The following is a 22,878-nucleotide window of genomic DNA, read 5'->3' as shown; positions in this document are numbered from 1 at the left end:
TTGTCTTTGAAGGAGTCTTTCCTAGATTTCTGATATAGGAGACAGAAGATCCTATGCTGCCACAGTGTAAAATGTTGGAGAGGCTATCGAAAAACAGGCACACTAGTGCATTGATGGTAGAGGTGTGAATTGTTCAGACGTTCTCCTTACCCTTTTACCAGGAGATTCCATTGCGAGGCACACACTCCAAGGAGATCAGTGACAAAAAGAAAGGAGATATATACCCCCCAAATATTTACAACAACACTTTTTTGTAATGGCAAAGAACTGGAAACAAACTAGATGTCCAAAGATTGCAGATTATCTAGACAAATTGTGGCACACGAATGTAAGGAAATATTACCATGGTATAAGAAGTTATGCATATGATAAATACAGAGAAATATGGAAAGACTTATATGAACTAATGCCAAGTGAAGTCAGCAGAACCAGGAAAACAATATACAAAATGACTAAAACAATGTAAATGGAAAGAAAAAGAATAACAATGAAACATTTGAAAATGAGTGCTGAAAAATGATAATGACTAAACTTGGCCCCAAAGAAGAGATATGAGAAAAAATCTCCCTCCACCACCACCCACCACTTCTTTGAAGAGGTATGAGGCTGTGTGTGTTTAATGAATATGAGATTTTTTTTATATTATGGTTAATTTTTTTGAACTTTTTTTTATTCCTCTTTTTAAAATTATTTATTATAAAGGGTAGCTCTCTGGGAAGCTGAAGGATGCAGTGGGAAATGTAGATTTTTGTTTAAAAAAAAAGATAGAAATAACTTTTAAAAGAGAAAGTGGATTCCCTTTCATGTACTTACATAAATAGCTCTATTAGCTTCTCAGGAAAAGGGTAAATAGAGCCACAGAAGGAGATGTTTTGTCTAAAATTATTTCTATGGAGTCTATACAGTACTTCTTATTATGAACCTGCCTAAGAAGACTGTGTTTGTGTTACCTACATTTGCTTTTGGTTGTTACTATATTTTAGTATTTCAAATCACTCTTGTGATCTTCAAGGGCTATACAAATGTTAGCTATTGTTGTTTTGCTTTAGAGATGGTCTATTTTCCTTGTAACTTGTATTTTTAGATCAACCAGTGTTGTTACTGCTTAGAGATGCCAAATATTCCCTTCGGCAGCTGGTGGCAATGAATTTTCCCTGAAGGGCCTTTATGGTTGGAAATCCTGTACTGCCATTGTCCAAGAGAGCCCTGGGGTACTCACTTTGAGACTATGCCACCAAATCCAACATGGTGATTGGCTGAATTCCTCATTGCTTGCTGTATAAAGCAGCTGCCATGCGAAAGCTCCTTATTTAGTTACAAGGCAGCTAACTAAAAGTCCCCTGTCACCCAAGGGCCTAATATGAGGCTACAGGCCACTCCCAAAAAGGCATTTAGATTAGGATCAATGATGTCACTTGAGATAAACATTTTCAAAGAGATTTCTTCAAGCCAATGGTAGGTTTGTCTTGCATTTTGTGCAACCAACAAACTTTCTTCTCATGAAATGGATCGGAAGTGTGACTTGCTACCCATTTTCCACTCGTTCAGGAAGCAACAAGATGCCAGTAGCTGTTAATTCAGCCAAGTTGTTTTAGTAAGAGTGTTAAGAAAATGTGACCCTTCTTAGGGAATAGTGGAAATCTGGAAAACAGTTGTCTTCTTTTCTTTAACAATAATTGCAAATTGTTTCCAGGGTATGCTATAGAAAATACGAAAAAGAAATGACAAAAAACTCAAAAGATTACGTGAAATTGTCTGGTTTGGGCTAATAGTTGGCATGGAATTGTCAGTCTATGGGCTCTGAATAAAAATGATAAAGCAGAATTTATTTATTTGTTGCATTTTGTCCTAAGGAAGACTGGCCTTTTGCTGGCAGGGGGGGTCTATTTTTCTCCAGAGTTGGTTTTCTGGGACCCTGAGAAGGCCCTCTGCCTCCTAAATCGTCTTCTAAGCTTACAGCTCTCTGTAGCTTTAGAGGTGGAGTCATTCCTTTGAGTTAATTTAATTCAATTCACCACACATTTATTAAATGCCGCCTCTGCCTTAAGATATCTACGGACAAGCAGGTAGAGATGTACAACAGTAATTTCATGTTTCAGAACAGGAAGTCTGGAGGATTAGAGCTGAGTGAAGCCCAACCAACCTTCTTGCTGTAGTTCAGACATAACACTCCGTCTCCTATTTCCATGGCTTTGTGTACAAGCTGTTACCCCTACCCAGAAGGTACTTCCTCCTCAACTTTACCTCTCAGAGTCCCTAGTCTCCTTCAAAGCACAGCCCAAGTGACACCTTATACATGAGGGCATCTCTGATTCCCTCCCTCTCAGTTACTAGTTCCTCACCTCCCCAAATTATCTTGGACTTATTTTATATATTTCATACATACATATATATATATATATATATATATATATATATATATATATATATATATATATATAATGGTGAAGTGCCACTCCAACCCTAGTCAATCAGCATAGATACTACATTTTTAGCTCAGTACCTGGCACAAAATAGGTACTTAATAAATGCTTGTTGATTCATTGAATTATTTCTAGTTTTAAGAGTCATCTGATTAGAGGTGAGGATTGAACCCCTGAGACCTGATGGCATAGAGAGAAAAGAGATCTCAGCACAGACATACTACCAGATGGACACTGGAAGATCAGTGATAATCCAGTAAAGGTGACTAAGAAAAAGTGGTGAGAGAGATAGGAGCATCATGAGAAAGCCTTATGTTAAAGAGGAGACAGTCTTTAGGAACACAGGTGATCAATGATGTCAGAAGATGCAGAAGGACCATTAAGGATGAGGACTGCAAAAGGGTCCAGTTGACTTCACAACTAAGAGATTTGCTAAGTTTAAGACTTTGTCTTCTGTTAAAATACAAATACCCCAGGAGACAGAACACGCTAAGCCTTATGAGCTACGTACACTTTAGTGGTAGTGATTCTTTCCTAGGAGCAGGTTTCCTGAGGAGACAGAGAGGTGAGAGTGAGAGAAGGCTACCGTTCCTAAGGCTAAAGAGGAGGCTGGGGGCCCTTGGGGTGGCCCTTTGGTCATTATAGTAGGTGCTGCTGACAGGCATTGCTGATCCTAAGAAGCCATTTTCCCTTGAATGGTGTCATGCATCAGGACATGTGGGTTTCAGCTTACTCTCTTTCTTCCTCCATTGCCAATTTCCTTTTAACATATCTCAATTTGGTATCAACTATTATGCTACATCTGGCTCAAATTTTTTTCTATTCCCAACTTTTGAAGGCAAGAAACCTCAGAAATAATAAATTAAATAATGATTTTTGACCTATTCACCATGAAAGAAAAAAAATGGCAAAATGTCCGATTTTGTCTTCTTAATTGGACCTTAATTACTGAAAATCTTTACACAATCTTTTTGAAAAGGCTGAACCATTATAGAAAAATATTTGCTTCAGAATCAATCATTTTAGGATGCTTTTGGCAATCTATAAACTGCATTCAAGTCAACCTATTCATTTATTCATGCCTATAGTTGAGAGTCCTGGTATGCCAGATCAAAAAGCCTAGGGAAGAATGACCTCCTTCAATACTTAGAGACATCATTTCAAAAGTCAGCGATTGAATTACAAGCTGAAAATGTTGTTTGCAAATTCACTTTACTCAGATGCATGGAAATGTGTGAATGCATGAGGAATCTTGCTTGAGGTCCCTACAAAAGTTAGCCTTATTACATGTAAAGCGAGTTGACTTCATTTTTCTTAAACCTGATTGAATTTTAAACTCTCTAAATATGCCACCGATAGACAGGAGTACAAGAGGGAGTACAGAGGCTTGAGGGAGGTTTGCTTTTTTTATTAGCTGTTAGAGGGAAATAATTTCAGCAGCTTCTGTGGCACCTCTCACCATGGCACCCAGACAATCAGCAACCAGCAAAGGCAGATACAAGACAATAAAGCCTCCCAAGAGCAGAGCTTCCTAACCACTTCTGTGTCATGGAGTCCCTTGGCAGGCTGCTGAAGTCCATGGTCCCTTGCTCAGAATCATGTTTGTTGCTTACATTCAGAATTGAAGGAAATGCTAGATTTCACTTAGATGTTAGTGAAAATAAAGATACAATTTTTCCCATCCAAGTTCAAGGACTCCGTGAGATTTCTCCATGGATTGTGGAACACCTGCCCTAGAGATTGTCTCCAGAGTATATTGAAATGAGAAACACGGGGAGGATTCTGGGAGCTTCCCTCACTGGGGACAAGAGTTACCGTTCTCATGCATCTAATAAAGAGCCATTACTTAAACAAAGGAAATAAAGTTCTAAAGAAGGAAACGGTTATTACAGGCATAAGTTACAGCCCAGTAGGGTACATTGTCATGGACAGGGCCCATTCTAGGGCCCCATCCAATCCTATTAGGTAAGCTATCTAGCTATTCAAGGATAGTCCTGGTGGAAGTGAGAGGAAAAAACAAAAGTGTCAAAGATAGGATAACAATGACAAAAACAACATATATATACATTTAGAGAAGGTACTTTACAGATTACCCTTTCTTCACTCTCTTGTAAGCCTGATAGTGTAAACATTCTTATCCCCATTATGCAAATGAGGCGTACATAGGTGCAGTCCTTTGGCCACAGTTATTTATTTATACTTCTTCACTGATTCATTGGATCTGTAATCTATGGGAAGTACTTCAGTGGGAAAATAGTAACATGGTAGGTCTCGGTAGTCATTAACATTTTAGTATGAAAAATTTTGCCAGTTTTTTTTTTCCTAATGGGACCAATAGCTGAGAAAATTTTTTTATATGAAGAGAGAAGCAGGAGACAACATCCCTGCCAAGAGGTGGGGGATGCTCCAATTGGGAGAAGACTACTGAGAGGGAAGGCTTCATGAACAAAGTCACTTCACTGCTGTGAGCCTCAGTTTCCTCCCCTATAAAAAAAATGAGAGGATTTGGCTAGATGATCTCTGAGATTCTAGTTCTTTTGTTCTGTGAGTCTAATAAAACTCGTTTAGCATTTGTAGCTAGAGTCAGGCATACAGTCTCTTCAAAGTACTGCAGCCTGTTTCTTTTCAGTGAGAGGCGGAAGTCATTCACTTTGGAACACTAAAAGGAATTACACTTTTCTCAGGGGAGTGAATGTTCAAGCTTTACAGAATCCTGTGATTTCAGTAATTGACCCTCCTATTATTTTAGCATTATTCTTTGTGCTAAGTAGTTGACATGTGTCACTTGTATGACAGCCCTTCAAGATACTGGAAGGTATTTTAGAAAGCCTTGATGTTATTTCTTCACCTATGTAGGAACTCCTACTAATTAGTAAGCTGCATAAACATTTTTAAATTGTTCCTTCTTTCCCTCCACCATACCATCTTTAAGATCATATAGAGCCACAGCACACTTTTTGCATTTCACATAAACAGTTCTTAATGGAAGGTACCATGACTGTTAGGGGTTTGCCCCACTAATGGGAATGCAGAGTATCTTTTGTGCAAAGATATCACCAGGCTGAATTTGATCAGTTGTCAAACTAGCTTTTTGAAAAACTGCCATAAAGAACTTGGATGCTATAGGTAATTAGTCTGCCAACTGATCAGATTCTCTCTAGGTCACTTGGGACATCTCCTTGCAAAACTTTACTAGCGCATAAGAAAGATTCTGCTCAACCTAAGATGGCATGGTCATAAATATTATAGCTAAAATGTGATATTAGTGATGATATCCCTTAGATTTTCCTCAAAGCCAGCAAAAGTGCTCCTTGCTATTATGCTTGTAAATATCTTCTAGAGGGAAAAGTAGGAGACACATGAAAAATAGGCAGGAAAAGAAAGGGTAAGTTTAACCTTTCCTTTATAAGAGGAGCTTGTCTATTGGCTCTTTTGAAGGGCTAGGTTGAGAGATTTTTAAAATTTTTTTCAAATGACCCCACCATCTGCTTCTTTCCTTTTCCTGAGGTCATTTTCCACAGTCTGAAAGGAAATATAATGTGTGAGTATGTTTGTGTGTGTATTATGTATGTGTGTACATATATACATATACACATACACACACACACACAAAATATCACACATAGAGACACACGGAAATGAGTTTCATATGTCCTCACCTTCTCCTATATAACACCTCCCTTCTCACAGTCTGATGGGACAGCCTCCTATCAAGCCACAGAGTTTGCCATTAGCTGAACCTGAACTGATCCAGATAAATTTGGTTAGAGACAGCCCCTCTATCTCTCTATTCCATCTGTAACTGACAGACAAACACAGTGGGGGTTGAGAGCACGAGGCACCAGTCTTCATTCTAACATGAATTAGCTGTTTGACCTATAAAATGAAGGCAAGAGATGACCTTTAGGGTCCCTTCCAACTGTTTGCTGTTCACTCATTTCAGTCATGTCCAACTCTTGATGACCCCATTTGGGGCTTTCTTGGCAGTGATACTGGAGTGGTTTGCTATTTCTTTCTCCAGCTCATTTTACAGATGAGGAACTGAGGCAAACAGGGTCAAGTGACTTGCCCAGGGTCACACAGCTAGGAAGTGTCTGAGGCCACGTTTGAACTCGGGAAGATGAGTCTTCCTGATTCCGAGCCCAGTACTCTATGCACTGCAGCGCCACCTAGCTGCCCTCTTCTAACTAGTAATATTCTATATCACCTACCCACAAAACTTTGGACAAGTCACTTAATCTCTCTAAGCCACAGCTTCCTCATCTGTAAATTAAAGTGGCTGGGCTAAGTGACCTCCTTTCTAGCTGTGGCCATAAGATCCTTCTAAATAAGATACTAGTCTTTTCCTCGGGGTTAGAAACTGGCTCATAGATTGGGAAATATCTGAACAAGTCATGGCATGTAATTATGATGGAATACTATTGTGTTTTAGGACATGATTAAGGGGATAGATAGTTTCAGAGAAACCTGGGAAAACTTGTATGAACTGATACGGAGTGAAGTGAACAGAGCTAGAAGACCAATTTATACAGTGACAACAATCAGGTAAAGACAAACAACTCCGAAATAATTAGGAACTCTGATCACAGTTCCAGAGGCCTCTTGATAGAGAGGCAAAGGACTCAGTGCAGAATGAGACTTTTTGTCTAAAACGACCAGTGAGGAAATTTGTTTATAACAGGGGTTGGGTTGGTTTTCTTTTCATCCTCACCTGGGGCAGGGTCGGGGGAGGAGGGGTGTTGTTGGGGTGAGGACAGAAGGTAAAGTTTTACGAATTGAATGTAACTTGTGAAAAGTCAGTGACCTGACGATAGAGAGGATGTTTTTGAAGAACACAAAGGAAAGCCATTGTAGTCAGCACACACTGCAAAGAAAAGAGATGAGCTCCTGAAAGCAATAGGTTCAAATGAGGGATGAAATGAAGGGGGAAAGATTAGGGAAGTGAGACAAACTAGTAAAAGCAGTAGGGTGCTGGGTAGGGGAAGGGGAAAGGGACTTGTCAAGCGGGAGTTCAAAGCCCATGGGAAATAAGGCTAAGAAGAAGAGCATTTTGAGTGAGAGCTGGGCCAGGCTACTGTTGCTGTCCTCTATTTTATTGATAAAGACCCTGGAACACATAGTGGTTAAGTCGCTAGCCCGAGGCATGGGCTGGGACAGACCCGAGACTCAAACCCTCCAATCTCCTAGATGCTTCCCAGCTTCTGCCCTCACTAATATCATTCCATGTCAAGACAATGATCTTTCTCTCCACTGCTTTATCTTCCATTTCACTATGGGCCTCCTAGTTAGGGATCCTCATTAGCACCAGTTCCAAATGATACTTTCATCTCCTCAAGTCTTGTGGTCCTCTGATTACTTCCCTTGGAGTCATTTCCTCCCCAATCCTGAGTAAAGATTATGGGGGGAACCTCCTGATAATCTTTTGAACGTTAAACATTTGAAGGTTAGACATTTTCCTTGGGAGGCTAACTTTTCAGATTTACGCTGCATATATGAAAATCGTCCTTTAAATTGCAACATTTCCCTTTGCAAAATAAAGAGAAAAGTAGACTCAACCTACCAAACAAATGAAATCATGTTTTAATTAAATCACATAAAGCTGTGTTTTATAAAGAGCTAATGGTTTGGTTTTCATTTTATTTTTTTACGTGTAGATTAATCCCCTCTGGCATCCTTCCAGGGGAAATATTTTAAAACAAATTCCGTGTTTTAATTACATGAATGGATACAGTGCTCAAATGAGATCCCCATGTGTTTATTGTGTCAAAAAAATTAACAAAGAAAAAGAAGGCCTGGATTCCAAAGAGAGACACTCTTAAGATTGGTGTCCCTAAAGTTTACCTCCTTGTTCAGGTGACGTCCGAAATTCTGTTGGTTGCCTGGTTGCTCTGTCTTTGTGAGTTTGGAGAAGTTCCGTCTTGTTTGCAGATATCACTTAGGAATTGTTCTACAGCAACAGCTCTGTGTCTTTTGGGGAAGACATGGTGTCTATGCATCTTTATTTAATCTGATGAAATTACAAATGATAGGCTGCATAGCGAAGAAGGAAAAGTGGGAAATTTGGAGTCAGAGGATCTGAGTTCAAATCCAGACTATTAACTAAGTCTATAATCTTGAGCAACAGCCATTTCCTTTCTCTAAGACTCAGTTTCCTCTTCTATAAAATGAAGGATTGGACTGCATCATAGCTAAGAACGCTTCTAGCCTTTTAAACACTATATCTTTTTCTACAGCTAGTTTAGAAGTGAAAATAATGCTGCTAGTAATATATTTTTCTATTGGTCCAGGGCCTCAATAGGTCAACCAACAAACAAAAGCCCAATTGCAGTCATGACCCATAAATTAGATATAGAAAATAGGATTGTTATACAAAGGGGTGGAGTTACAGATAAAAAATGCAGACCTATAGTATCTGGAAAGTCTCCAAAAGTGATAGACACCCAATTATTAGCATGTGGGTGAGGGGGGAGATTGTTTAATATAATTAGATTGGAAATGAATTCTCTGAGAAGTAATATTCTTCCCTGGGTGCCTGGAGGATGGTCTACATAAGCTGTTGAGACTTTAACATTTCTGTCTTCTCATTCACTGAACCATAAAGACCAATTTAAAGCTCCAGAATTTAGTGTCAGTTTAATTACATCAGCCTTCTCTGTGGTCATATTTGAAATCTTCTTGTTCCCCAAATGGCGAGACTTGCTCTGGACATCCATCTCTTTTTGGTGTTCTCTGCTCTAATTCAGTAAAATGAAGCCGATGAAAAGAAGCCACAGAACACCATCTTTTTCTTTATCACCGTCTTATTTCCTTGTACTGGAATAAAAACAATATTTAGTTTGACAAATCCTCAGTTTTTTGGAGGGATAGGCTGAAATGGCTTATGTGACTGTTGGCATATTTGAGTATGACTTTGGATCCCTAGGACTTATCACTAGCGCCACTTTCTTTCTCCCTTGTGTGGTTTTTCTTTCTCCTTTTCCACAACTGAACCTCAGTCAGCACCAGTGTTCAGGAAAGGGGTAAGTGAATAGTGTGTATATATATGTACATATATATATATATAAAATATGTATATATACATAGATAGATAGATATAGTGCCTCATGCTGTCTTCTGTGCCTTGTCTAATTGCTCTGCCCATCATCACAGATTTGATTAATATATTTTTACCCTTGGCTTCTGATGGAATTGTTTGAGCCAAATCCCATCTGTTAAGTTTGTTTTATAAAAACAGTGATTGCTCATAGAACACCAAGACGGTATATTGTCTCTATGTACTTAAGTGGAAAATAGTCTGTGTTCTTAGGAACATTTTAAGAATACGTTTCATACAACAGTATCACTGTGCATTCTAGCTAGAAAGAGGCCCTCAAAAGATGTGTATCTAAGGGAGATGAAGTATTTTGGAGGAATATTCAAGAGGGAGAAGAACTATTACGAGTATGGGTGTAGAAAAAGAAAGGTAGGAGGAAATAAAGAAGAGACTTAGTTTGTACTAGCAAACAACAAGCAAAAACAGCAAGATTCTGGATGGCAGAGGTAGGGAGTGAAGTAGAGTTTGCAGAACTTTTGCAAATAAGAAAGTCTGAGCAATGAGAAAGACGAGAAGAAAGTCAATAGAGCCGTAAAGATCCTTTTGCAATGTTTACTTCTCCCCTTTTCCAAGTATAGTTTTAAAAATGTTAAGGTATCTTCAAGCAATTATTACCCTAACAATTCATATATAGGTATACAGTCTGGGGATAACATTCAAGGTGCCATCTGATAGATAGGTAGATAAATAGGTAGGTTGGTAGGTAGATAGATAGATACATGCGTGTGTGTGTGTGTGTGTGTGTGTGTGTGTGTGTGTAAAATTATGCTATCAATCTACCATCAATTAGGCATATACTTTAAATTGGGTTTTCAGGAGTGAGGATGTATTTGTACTGTTCTATCAATTGTATTTCAACTAGTCCCTTTTCTGAGCAATGGCACAGTTTGCAAGAGGGCCAGGCTGGAGCCAAGATGGCAGAGTGGAAAGGTAGTCGTTCTCACTCTCCCCTATCAACCTCTGAAAACCCAGAAAATATCACCCCAGAAAAAAAACCCTGGAACAGCTGAACTAGAAGAAAGACGGGCAACAGCAGTGCAGCAGGCCAGCAAATGGGTCTCCCAGTGCCTCAGCAAAAATAAGGGAAGCAGCACTAAAAAAGGCCCCAGGCACATAAGTACCTTGCAGCATTCATCTGAAAAGAGCTGAAGAAAGCAACCTAAAGACCAACCCAACACCAGGTAAGTTCTCAGAACCTCCAGCTGTCAACCAGGAAGAGATCCTGAAGCCCAGGTGGTAGAGCAGGCAAACACCAACACCTGGACCTCCCAGTGCCTCAGGGAGAACCAGTGGAAGCTAGCTCAGAAAACCCCCAGGTGCCTCGCACTCTACTGCAAAGTAATCTCCCAGTGCATTAGTAGAAAGGAGGGAGACAACACTGCAGGGGGCCCCAGGCAGATAAACACCCTGCAGCACCCATCTAAAAGGAGCTGAAGAAAGCTAAAGGAAAGGAAAAGCAGGCAACCTAGAATTGCCTGAAAGTTCCAGCCTTGCTGATTCCTGCCCAACACGAGGTAAGCTGCCAGAACCCTATAGCCTCCAATTGCCAACATAAGAGGCCCCAGCACACAAAGCCAGTGACCAAGACCTAGGCTCCCAACACAAGAAGCTTGGGTCAGTGCCCTCTGTTCCCCGGCAGGAGAGTTCAATCTCTTTAAAGGCCAGGGAATAAAGAAACACCATGAGTAAAAAGAAACGTACCATAGATTCATATTATGCAAAGAGTGAAGTTCAAGACAGAAATTCTGAAGAGGACAACATTGTCAACAAACCCACATCTGCAACAACGAAAAGGGAATATGAACTGGTCTGAAGCCCAAAAAGCCTTCTTAGAAGAGCTCAAGAAGGATTTTAATAGTCAAATGAGAGAGGTAGAAGAGTCCTTAAAAATACAATTGGCCAATTGGAAAAAAAGTACACTGAAGGAAACAAGTCCCTAAAAAACACAATTGGCCAATTGAAGAAGGAAGTACAAAAACTAACAGAAGAAAACAATCTGTTAAAAACTAGAATTGGACAAATGGAAACTAATGTCTCTATGAGAGAGCAAGAATCAGTCAAACAGAAACAAAAAAATGAAAAAATAGATGAAAATAAAATACCTCATCGTAAAACAACCGACCTGGAAAATCATTCAGGAGAGACAATTTAAAAAATTATTGGACTACCTGAAAATCATGATGAAAAAAGCCCTGGACAGTATCTTTCAGGAAATCATAAAGGAAAACTGCCCTGAAGTCCTAGAACCAGAAGGTAAAATAACCATAGAAAGAATACACCGCTCACCACCTGAAAGAGATCCCAAATTGACAACGCCAAGGAATATAATAGCAAAATTCCAAAATTACCAGATGAAAGAGAAGGTGCTGCAAGCAGCCAGAAAGAAACAATTTAAATATCATGGAACCACAGTAGGATTACACAGGACCTTGCAGCTTCTACATTAAAAGACCGCAGGGCGTGGAACATGATATTCCATAAGTCAAAGGAGCTTGGATTGCAGGCAAGGATCAACTACGCAGCAAAAATGAGCATCATTTTTCAAGGGAGGAGGTGGATATTCAACGAAATAGGGGACTTCCAAACTTTCCTGATAAAAAGACCAGAGCTCAACAAAAAATTTGATCTTCAAGTACAGGACTCAAGAAAGACATAAAAAGGTAAATGGGACAGAAAGATACAATATGTTGTTAATAAGGGGGGCTGTTTACCCCTACAAGGGAATATGACACTTGCAACTCTTGAGAACTGTATTGTTATTACACCATGTTAAAGGAGTATACATAAAGAGGGTGGATATTAGTTGACTTTGATGTAATGATAAAAAAAATCTAATCAAGTGGGTTAAATGGATCCAAATAAGTGGATCAATCTGATCTTAGAAAATGTACTGAGAAAGGAGGAGGCAGACAAGGGTAAATTACATTACAGGAAAAGACACAAAATCCTATTACAGCAGAGGGAAAGAAGGGAGGGGGGTGAGCATTGTTTGAACCTTACTCTCATCAGATTTGGCTCAAGAAGGGCATAACATAATCAGTTAGGTATAGAAATCTAACTTGCCCTATAGGCAGTAGGAGGGAAGGGAAAGAAAAGGGAGGGGGAAAGAAAAGGGAGGGGGGAAAGAAGGGAGGGAAGAAGCAGTAAGAGTAAAGGGGAAGAAAAGGGAAAGGATAATAAAAGGAGGAGGGACTGAAGGAGGCGGTGGTCAAAAGCAAAACACTAGTGGGGGGGAAAGGAAAAAGGAGAAAGAAAAACATAAATGGGGGAAAAGGAGGGAGGAAAAGACACAGATAGTAATCATAACTGTGAATGTGAATGGGATGAACTCTCCCATAAAACGGAAACGGATTGCAGAATGGATTAAAAACCATAATCCTACAATATGTTGTTTACAGGAAACACATTTGAAAAAGAGTGACACATACAGGGTAAAGGTAAAAGGCTGGAGCAGAATATATTATGCTCAGCTGAAGTAAAAAAAGCAGGGGTAGCAATCCTGATCTCAGACAAAGCAAAAGCAAAAATAGATCTAATCAAAAGAGATAAGGAAGGAAACTACATCCTGCTAAAAGGCATCATAGACAATGAAGTAATATCATTACTAAACATATATGCACCAAATGGTATAGCATCCAAATTCTTAAGAGAAGTTCAGGGAGTTACAGGGAAATAGACAGCAAAACTATACTAGTGGGGACCTCAACCTCCCCTCTCTGCACTAGATAAATCTAACCACAAAATAAACAAGAAAGAAGTTAAGGAGGTGAATAGAACATTAGAAAAGTTAGGTATGATAGACCTCTGGAGAAACTGAATGGGGATAGAAAGGAATATACTTTTTTCTCGGAGTACATGGCACATACACAAAAATTGACCATGTACTAGGGCATAAAAACCTCACAATCCAATGCAGAAAGGCAGAAATATTAAATGCATCCTTTTCAGATCATGATGCAATAAAAATTATATGTAATAAAGGGCCATGGAAAGAAATAGACTAAAAAAATAATTGGAAACTAAAAATATCTAATCCTAAAAAATGATTGGGTCAAACAACAAATCATAGAAACAATCAATAATTTCATTCAAGAGAATGACAATAATGAGACAACATACCAAAACTTGGGATGCAGCGAAAGCAGTTCTTAGGGGAAGTTTTATATCTCTAAATGCTTACATAAATAAAATAGAAAAAGAGGAGATTAATGAATTGGGCATACAACTAAAAAAACTAGAAAAAGAACAAATTAAAAATCCTCAACTAAACACCAAATTAGAAATATTGAAAACCAAAGGAAAAATTAATAAAATTGAAATTAAGAAAACTATTGAACTAACAAATAAAACTAAGAGCTGGTTTTATGAAAAAACCAATAAAATAGATAAACCTTTGGTTAATTTAATTAAAAAAAGAAAGAAAACCAAATTACTAGTATCAAGAATGAAAAGGGAAGCTACCACCAAGGAAGAGGAAATTAAAACAATAATTAGGAATTATTTTGCCCAACTATATGCCAACAAATTTGACAATCTTAGTGAAATGGATACATATTTACAAAAATATAAATTGCCCAGATTAACAGAAGAGGAAGTAAAATACTTAAATAACCCATCTCAGAAAAAGAAATTGAACAAGCCATTGATGAACTCCCTAGGAAAAAATCTCCAGGGCCAGATGGATTTACATGCGAATTCTATCAAACATTTAAAGAACAATTAATTCCAATACTATATAGACTATTTGGGAAAATAGGTGAAGAAGGAGTCTTACCAAATTCTTTTTATGATACAAATATGGTGTGATACCTAAACCAGGAAGAGTCAAAATAGAGAAAGAAAATTATAGACCAATTTCTCTAATGAATATAGATGCAAAAATTTTAAACAAAATACTAGCAAGTAGATTAGCAACTTATCACAAGAATAATACACTATGACCAGGTAGGATTTATACCAGGAATGCAGGGTTGGTTCAATATTAGGAAAACTATCAGCATCATTGAGCATATCACACAAAACCAACAGAAACCACATGATCATCTCAATAGATGCAGAAAAAGCTTTTGATAAAATACAACACCCATTCCTATTAAAAACACTAGAAAGCATAGGTATAAATGGAGTCTTCCTTAAAATAATAAATAGCATCTATCTAAAACCTTCAGCAAGCATTATATGTAATGGGGACAGGCTAGAAGCATTTCCAATAAGATCGGGGTGAAACAAGGATGTCCATTATCACCACTGTTATTCAATATTGTACTGGAAACCTTAGCTTTAGCAATAAGAGAAGAAAAAGAAATTGAAGGCATTAGAATAGGCAAAGAAGAAACAAAGCTATCACTCTTTGCAGATGACATGATGATATACTTAGAGAATCCTAGAGAATCAAGTAAAAAACTACTTGAAATAATAAACAACTTTAGCAAAGTTGCAGGCTATAAAATAAACCCACATAAATCATCAGCATTTCTATATATTACCAACAAAGCCCAACAGCAAGAGATAGAAAGAGAAATCCCATTTAAACTTACTGTAGACATTATAAAATATTTAGGAGTCTACCTCCAAACAAACCCAGGAACTCTATGAACACAATTACAAAACACTTTTCACACAAATAAAATCAGATCTAAATAATTGGAAAAACATCAGTTGCTCATGGGTAGGCCGAGCTAATATAATAAAAATGACAATCCTACCTAAGCTAATTTACTTATTCAGTGCCATACCAATCAAACTACCAAAAAATTATTTTATAGAGTTAGAAAAAATAATAACAAGATTCATTTGGAAAAAAAAGGTCCAGAATATCAAAGGAACTAAAGAAAAGAAATGCAGGGGAAGGTGGCCTAGCAATTCCAGATCTTAAATTGTATTATAAAGCAGCAATCATCAAAACTGCTTGGTACTGGCTAAGAAATAGAGGATTGGATCAGTGGAATAGGTTAAATATGCAAGACACAGTAGTCAATGACTATAGTAATCTATTATTTGATAAACCCAAAGACCCCAGCTTCTGGGATAAGAACCCACTCTTTGAAAAAAACTGCTGGGAAAACTGGAAAAGAGTATGGCAGAAACTAGGCATAGACCCAAATCTCACACCATATACCAAAATAAAGTCAAAATGGGTTCATGACTTAGATATAAAGGCTGATACTATAAGTAAACTGGGAGAACAAGGAATAGTTTACCTATCAGATCTATGGAGAACAGAAGAATTCATGACCAAACAGGAGATAGAGAACATTAAAAAGCAAAATGGATAATTTTGATTACATTAAATTGAAAAGTTTTTGCACAAACAAAGCCAATGCAACTAAGATTAGAAGGAAGGTAGAAAATTGGGAAAGAATTTTTACAACCAGTCTCTCTGATAAAGGCCTCATTTCTAAAATATATAGAGAATTAAGACAAATTTATAAGAACACAAGCCATTCCCCAATTGATAAATGGTCAAAGGATATGAGCAGACAGTTCTCAGATGAAGAAATTAAAGCCATCTATAGTCATATGAAAAAATGCTCTAAATCATTTTGATTAGAGAAATGCAAATCAAAACAACTCTGAGGTACCACATCACACACTATCAGATTGGCCAACATGACAAAACAGGAAAATGATAAATGTTGGAGAAGATGTGGGAAAATTGGAACAGCAATACATTGTTGGTGGAGTTGTGAAATGATCCAACCATTTTGGAGAACAATTTGGAACTATGCCCAAAGGGCTACAAAAATGTGCATACCCTTTGATCCAGCAATAGCACTTCTAGGGCTATATCCCAAAGAGATCAAACAAATGGGAAAAGGACCCACATGTACAAAAATATTCATAGCAGCTCTTTTTGTGGTGGCAAAGAATTGGAAATTGAGAGGATGCCCATCAATTGGGGAATGGCTGAGCAAGTTGTGGTATATGAATGTAATGGAATACTATTGTGCTATAAGAAATGATGAACAGGCTGACTTCAGAAAAACCTGGAAAGACTTTATGGTCTGATGCTGAGTGAAGTGAGCAGAACCAAGAGACTTTGTACACAATAACAGCCACGTTGTGCATGACTAATATTGATAAACTGAACCCTTCTCAGCATTACAAGGATCTAAGACATCTCCAGAGGCCTCGGATGGAAAATGCTTCCACATCCAAAGAAAGAACTATGGAAGTTGAATCGCTATCACTTTTTTTCTCTTCTGTTGAGTTTTGTTTCTCTTTCTGATGGTTCCTCCTATTGGTTTTAATTTTTACTTACAACTTCACTAATGTGAAAATATGTTTAATAGGAATGTAAATGTAGCCTATATGAGATTGTGCACTCTTGGGGAGGGTGGTGGGAGGAAGGGGGAGAAAAATTTTAAACTCAAAAGCATATGGAGGTGATTGTTGATAAATCAAAATAAATTAATAAAATTTTTAAAAAATAAAATAACAAAAAAAAAAGAGGGCCAGGCTGGGTAGGAACAGAGTGAAGCTAACCTTCCCTCTTCACAATCAAACACTCAACTACATTAAAACAGAGCTCTAGTCAGCTGAAATCACTAGGCATAGCCCTGCATTTCAGAGGATAAATATATTTTTAAAGTCTAAAACAAGACCTCAAAAGGTCTGTCTCCTATATATGGACCATCTTTTTAAGTAAAAATAAGGCATGAGGATAGCCCCCAACCTTTCCTTCCTCTTCATGTGAAGGGATACAGAGAGTGGTTGGAATTGGGATTTCATTGGTAGGACAAACTCTTAGCTGAGCAAACTCCCTCTATTAATACAAGTTGGCACCTTCTGTACAGTGAAGAGTCTTCAGAGAATTGCCCATAGCACTAAGATGTTGAAGGCATTGCCCAAGGTTATATGGCCAGTATGGGTCTTGATCCCCAGGTCTTTCTGGCTCTAGGGCCCCTTCTCTAGCCACTACGCCACAGCTGTCTCTCTACATTTGGAAAGGATCTAAAACACAATTAAATATTGCCTTTGTCTTCTGCTTTGTACCAGTTCAACATTTCTCAGTCTTTTGTATGCTCATCTATGCCTACCAACAGTAAATGACAGTGAAACAATAGCCTTTCGTGTCTTGTCTCCCTCACATTCAATCAGAAATCAGCCTCCGCATTCATAAAGTCCTAGTGGTTCTCAAATCTCTTCCCCTGGCAGTTTCACCATTAAATAAGGAAGATTCTCATCACTTCCTTTCTGTACATTGTAATGATCAATCCATTATTACTCAGAATGGGAGATATAACCAAAATAGTAAGAGACTGTGGGGGAACTCCAGGCTTTTCCTCTCACTTTGGTTCCTATTTCTCATGGCTTTTATATACTTATGTAAAGTTGCTCAAAGTTTGAACTTGTACCTTAGCCAGAGGCTGACAGTAGTACCATCCACTGGGATTTCCTACCTATTTTCTCTGTTCTCAGTCACACTAATGCCATTTTGTTTATTTTGTCTCTTCCTTCACAATGTTTCCCTATAAGCTAGGTGGCACAGCAGATAGAGTGCTGCCCCCTGAAGTCAGGAAGAACTGAGTTCAAATCTGGTCTCAGACACTTACTAGCTGTGTGACCCTGGGCAAGTCATTTAACCCTGTTTGCCTCAGTTTTCTCATCTGTATAATGAGTTGGAAAAGGAAATGGTGAACATTTCCAGTATCTTTGCCAGGAAAACCCTAGATGGGGTCACAAAGAATCGAACACAACAGAAATGAAATGAACAACAAAAATGGTCTCAAATTTCAGGGCAGACTAGAAGAATGTCTAATCAAAGAAAGCCTTCTCTTTTCAGTATTTTCCACTCTTGGCCTAAAACAAAAATTTCCCATCAGAATGTCTCTGAACAGCTGGCTTGACTGTATAGTCACATTTGCTTATCCATGTTAGTAGAGGAAGGGGGACATGAGTCAGATAATCCGAAAATTATTTCTTTTTTACTTTGGAGTATGATGCATGTATGCTTGTGTATAAATACACACACATATGTTTTAGTAGCAGATTTAGCTTCTTAACTGTTCGAGGATAATATTGGAATGGGCTTCTATTCTTCGAGTATATACTGATTGATGCAAGAGCAGGTGGCCTAACCATGAACAGAAAATGGTAAATTAGCCATTAGCAAACATTTGCCATGAAGCAGCCACTTCATAGGCTGCAGTACTTTGGAGATGAACGAAATAATATAGATTTCAATCATTTCTTCAAAGGTCCTTGGGATATCAGTAAAGAAATATTGATAGGAAAGTACCTGTTGATTTTATATCTAAGGTACTGTGAATAATCTCCTGTTTTCTGGAAACATAACTAAATATACCAATATATACTGACTCCCAATTATTCAAGGAAACTGGGTCAAGAAGCAACACACCTAATCCATTGCTTTTCTAAGGCCAGATAATAGACTAGGAAAGTTAGGCAGGATATACCAAATACTTCCTTGAATCATGAATAAAGGTAGGGCTAGTCTTGAAGTGAAGATCAGTCAGTGAGTCTATCAGTCAACAAGCATTTATTAAGTGCCTACTAGGAATAAAAAGAAAAGCTTCATACCTTTGCTGTGGCTGTCCTGTGTGCCTGGAATACTCTGTCCCCTCACCTCTGCTTCTTAGGCTCCACTTCCTCCCTGGCTTTCTTCAAGACTCAACTCCAATCTTACCAAGCCGAGAGAGAGAGAGAGAGAGAGAGAGAGAGAGAGAGAGAGAGAGAGAGAGAGAATATTGTCTTCTAGAAACTGCAAGTAGGCCAGGGCAGGCCAAGGATTTCTTTCCCTCATTCTCTTCTCTTCATTGGTCCTTTTCTATCTATTCTAGGCTCTTATTCTCTGATTCTTTCCTTCTTTTGTCTCTATATTCCACATAGGTTTAAAATTTTAAATTTCTAAGGCAAATCTCTTGAATTTCTGTGTTATTGCTTTGTAGATCTTGTCCCCTTCCCCATCCCCACTTGTGCCTTACTTTTAGAAATAGCAGTTGCTGGAGAGAGAGGCTACAGGCAATGCCCCATGGTAGAAATTTTTCTATGTCCCTGATTGTATTAGCTTATACATATATAGCCCCTGACTTCCCCATGATCATTTTTTTCCTATTTCCCATGAAATTTCCTTTCTAGGTTCATGCCCTTCCACTTTTCTGGATGTCATTTATCCCCTAGAGTTCTAATTCCTCTTCTCCTGAGGCAGGATGCTGTCTGTGGAGGCACATGTCTCTCAGAGGTTGGGGTCTCTCTAAGCACCATATCCCTGCAGATTATGTTGATTGCAAGGTCCCAATCTCCCATCATAGAATATCTCCCTTCTTCCATGGGAGTTTTCTTCAGTGGGACCCCCACCACCACTGAATTGAGATTTCCCTCTTTCTTTCCCCTTGTTTCAATCACTCCCCACTTTGCCTCAGTACCCTTTCTCCCATAAGCTCCCTCCCCTTTGAGAGGCTACAGGAGTTATTTTCCCTTTCTGGTTTACTATTGCCTTGATTAGGGTATATCACACATTCCCCTTGATCTCCCTTCCTTCTCCACTTTTATATGCCCTCTCATTCTGCAGTTCAGTCCGACAAAAACATGTTAATTCACCTGTAGGTCAAGTGTGGTGAAGTTTAGTCGATAATATTTCAGGCCTTTTTTCTACCATCAGTTTTTCCGTATAAGTTGCACTTTTACCCATTTCTAGAAAGAAAACTCTCAATGGTCCCTCTGTTATTTCATCAGTGAGCACTTACTAAATGCCTACTATGTGCTAGGCACTGTACTAAGCACTGGGGATACAAAGAAAGACAAAAGAAAATCTCTGCCCTCAAGGAGCTCATAGTCTAATGGTGAAGATGACATGCAAACAGCTATATACAAACAAGATGTATACAGGATAAATTGGAGATACACAATAGAGAAAAGGCACAAGAATTAAGGGGACTGGGAAAGGCTTCTTGGAGAAGGTAGAATTTTAGCTGAGATCAAAAGGAAGCCAGGGAGCCCATGAGATAGAGATGAACATCAAGGAAGCCAGACTCACTAGATCCCAGAATATGTGGAGGGGAATAAGGTGTAACCCCCCAAGTATACAAGGTATACTTGTGCTTTAGGAAGGTCAGTTTGACAGCCAAGTAGAGGCTGGACTAGAATGGGTAGAGACTTGAGGCAGGGAGCCCAATCAGTAGATTAGTGCAATAGTCTAGACATGAGATGATGAGGGTCTTTACCAGGGTGGTGGCAGTATCAGAAGAGACAAGGAGGTACATAGGAGAGATGTTGCAAATGTAAAATTGACAGGCTTTGGCAACAGATTGGACATGAGTGTTGAGGAGTGAGAAGTCAAGGATGGCACCAAGGTTGTGAACCTGGGTGACTGGGGAGAGGGTGGTACCCTCAACAGCAGTTGGCAAGTTTGGAAGGGGGGAAGGTTTGGGAGCAAAGGTAATGAGTTTAGTCTTGGTCATGTTGAGTTAAAGATGTCTACAAGACAGCCAGTTCAAGATATCTAATAGGCATTTGGAGATGTGAGACTGGAGGTCAGCAAAGGGCTTAGGGCTGGCTAAGTAGATCTGAAAATCATCAGCAGAGAAATGATCATTGAATCCATGAGAACTGCTGAGATAGCCAAGTGAAATAGAATATAGAGAGAAGATGGCCCAGGACAGAACCCTGGGGACACCCACGATTAACAGGTGTGACTTGGACGATGAATAAGCAAAGATGCCAACGAATGTTCAGACAAGTGGGAGAAGAACCGGGGAAGAATACTGTCATGAAAACCTAGAGAGAAGAGAATATCAAGGAGAAGAGAGTGATCAACAGTGTCAAAGACTGCAGGAAGGTCAAGAAGGATGAGACCAAGAAAAGGCCACTGGACCTGGCAACTAAGAGACCACTGGTAACTTTGGAAAAGACTGTTTCAGTTCAGTAGTGAAGTTGGAAGACAAATTGTAGAGCCTTAAGAAGTGAGAGGAAAGGAAGTGAAGTTTTCAATTGAAGACTGTCTTTTCAAAGGGTTTAGCCACCAAAGAGAGAAGAGAAATGGGATGATAGCAGGAATGGATGGATCAAATGAGACTTGTTTAAGGATGGGGGAAACATGGACATGTTTATAGGTAGTAGGGAAGGAGCCATTAGACAGGGAGAGGTTGAAGGCAAATGAGAGAGTAGGGTTGATGGAGGGGACAACCTGCAGAAGACAGGAAGGAACAGCATCACCTGAACCTTTCATGGTTGTTAGTTTTGCTTACCTTTCTTGTATTTCTGTTGGGAAAGCAAAGAATCTTCTCAGTCCGTTTTTTATGGGAATGCTTCAAATACCTCTTTTTTTATTGAATACCCATTTTTTTTCACCAATGATTAGGCTCAGATTTGCAGAGTATGTCACCTTGGGTTGCATTTTCATCTCCTTTGCTCTTCAAAATACATTATTCTATTCCCTTCTGTGGGTTCTCTTTAGGGTACATGGTGTCTTAGACTGGAGACAGTTTCAATTGCTTTGCCTCTTATGTATACCTCTTATTTTGAGGAAGTTTGAAAGGTCGTGAAGATCGGGGGAAATGTCTAGTCCTCCATCTACTGCCACAACTTACTGTGTGAACTTGGGCCTCAGTTTCCTCATCTGTGAAATGGAGATAATAATCATCATCCTGTCCTTCTGCCCAGGGCCATTGTGAAGATAAATGAGAGAATAAATGAGAGAATGATTTAAAAATGTATAAGGCACTCTATATAAAATACTGTTCTGATGTAAAATGGTGTTATTTTGCTAATAACACCATTTACTGGAGAAACACAATAAGGCAATGAGAAGAGGTTAACACAAGAAAAACAAATGGATTGGAAAGGACCTAGAGGAATCTTGGCTTTTTCACCTTAGTATCCCAGCTTAGATTCGAAGAATGTATATGGGCTCTGTTGAAAAGTTTTTGCCTAAATCTCTTATGCAGTGCTTTACAGATACAAATATTAGCTCATGACCGGTAAAATACAACCTTCAGGCATTCAAGTGTCTCATGTAAGCCAATAAAGCAGATTCTTTCTTTCTGTATACAATTAGCTTGTTACTCTTTGAATATGCCTTTAAAAATTTGCTGCCATTCAAAATTCATTTTTTTCTGTTTCTTGAAATGACAGAGATGAAGAAAACCATGGTTATAAATACATACAATATGATAGTTTAATAAGTATGATTACTATTGTATGAAGCGTGAATTGATATTAATTCACACTTTCTCTTTTTCTAATAGTCTTTCCACTACACTTCCTTGAGAGAAAAAACCAAGAAGTGGTCCAGAGGTAAATTATAGAAATTATTCTGTTATTCAAAATCTTTTAAAAATCTGTTCTAGTTTTTTTTCTTACTACAAAGATGGGGCCATGTTCAATGTGTAGAAGGGGGCA

The 22,878-nt window shown here is 38.6% G+C and overlaps 1 protein-coding gene across 1 annotated transcript in view; it reads left to right on the top strand.

Moving 5' to 3' along the window:
- The window catches only part of LOC110193009 (connector enhancer of kinase suppressor of ras 2-like), a 556,515-nt gene that overhangs the window by 466,868 nt on the left and 66,769 nt on the right, over window positions 1-22,878 (top strand). The window contains exon 16 of the mRNA XM_078147936.1: window positions 22,725-22,773. Within this exon, the coding sequence (XP_078004062.1) occupies window positions 22,725-22,773 (49 nt within the window). The remainder of the gene's footprint in view (window positions 1-22,724; window positions 22,774-22,878) is intronic.

The sequence above is a fragment of the Phascolarctos cinereus genome, unplaced genomic scaffold (assembly GCF_003287225.1).
Source record: "Phascolarctos cinereus isolate Bilbo 61053 unplaced genomic scaffold, phaCin_HiC Scaffold_8;HRSCAF=390, whole genome shotgun sequence".
NCBI lineage: Eukaryota > Metazoa > Chordata > Mammalia > Diprotodontia > Phascolarctidae > Phascolarctos > Phascolarctos cinereus.
Note: the sequence above shows the minus strand (reverse complement) of the source record. Positions and strands in the feature narration are given on the sequence as shown.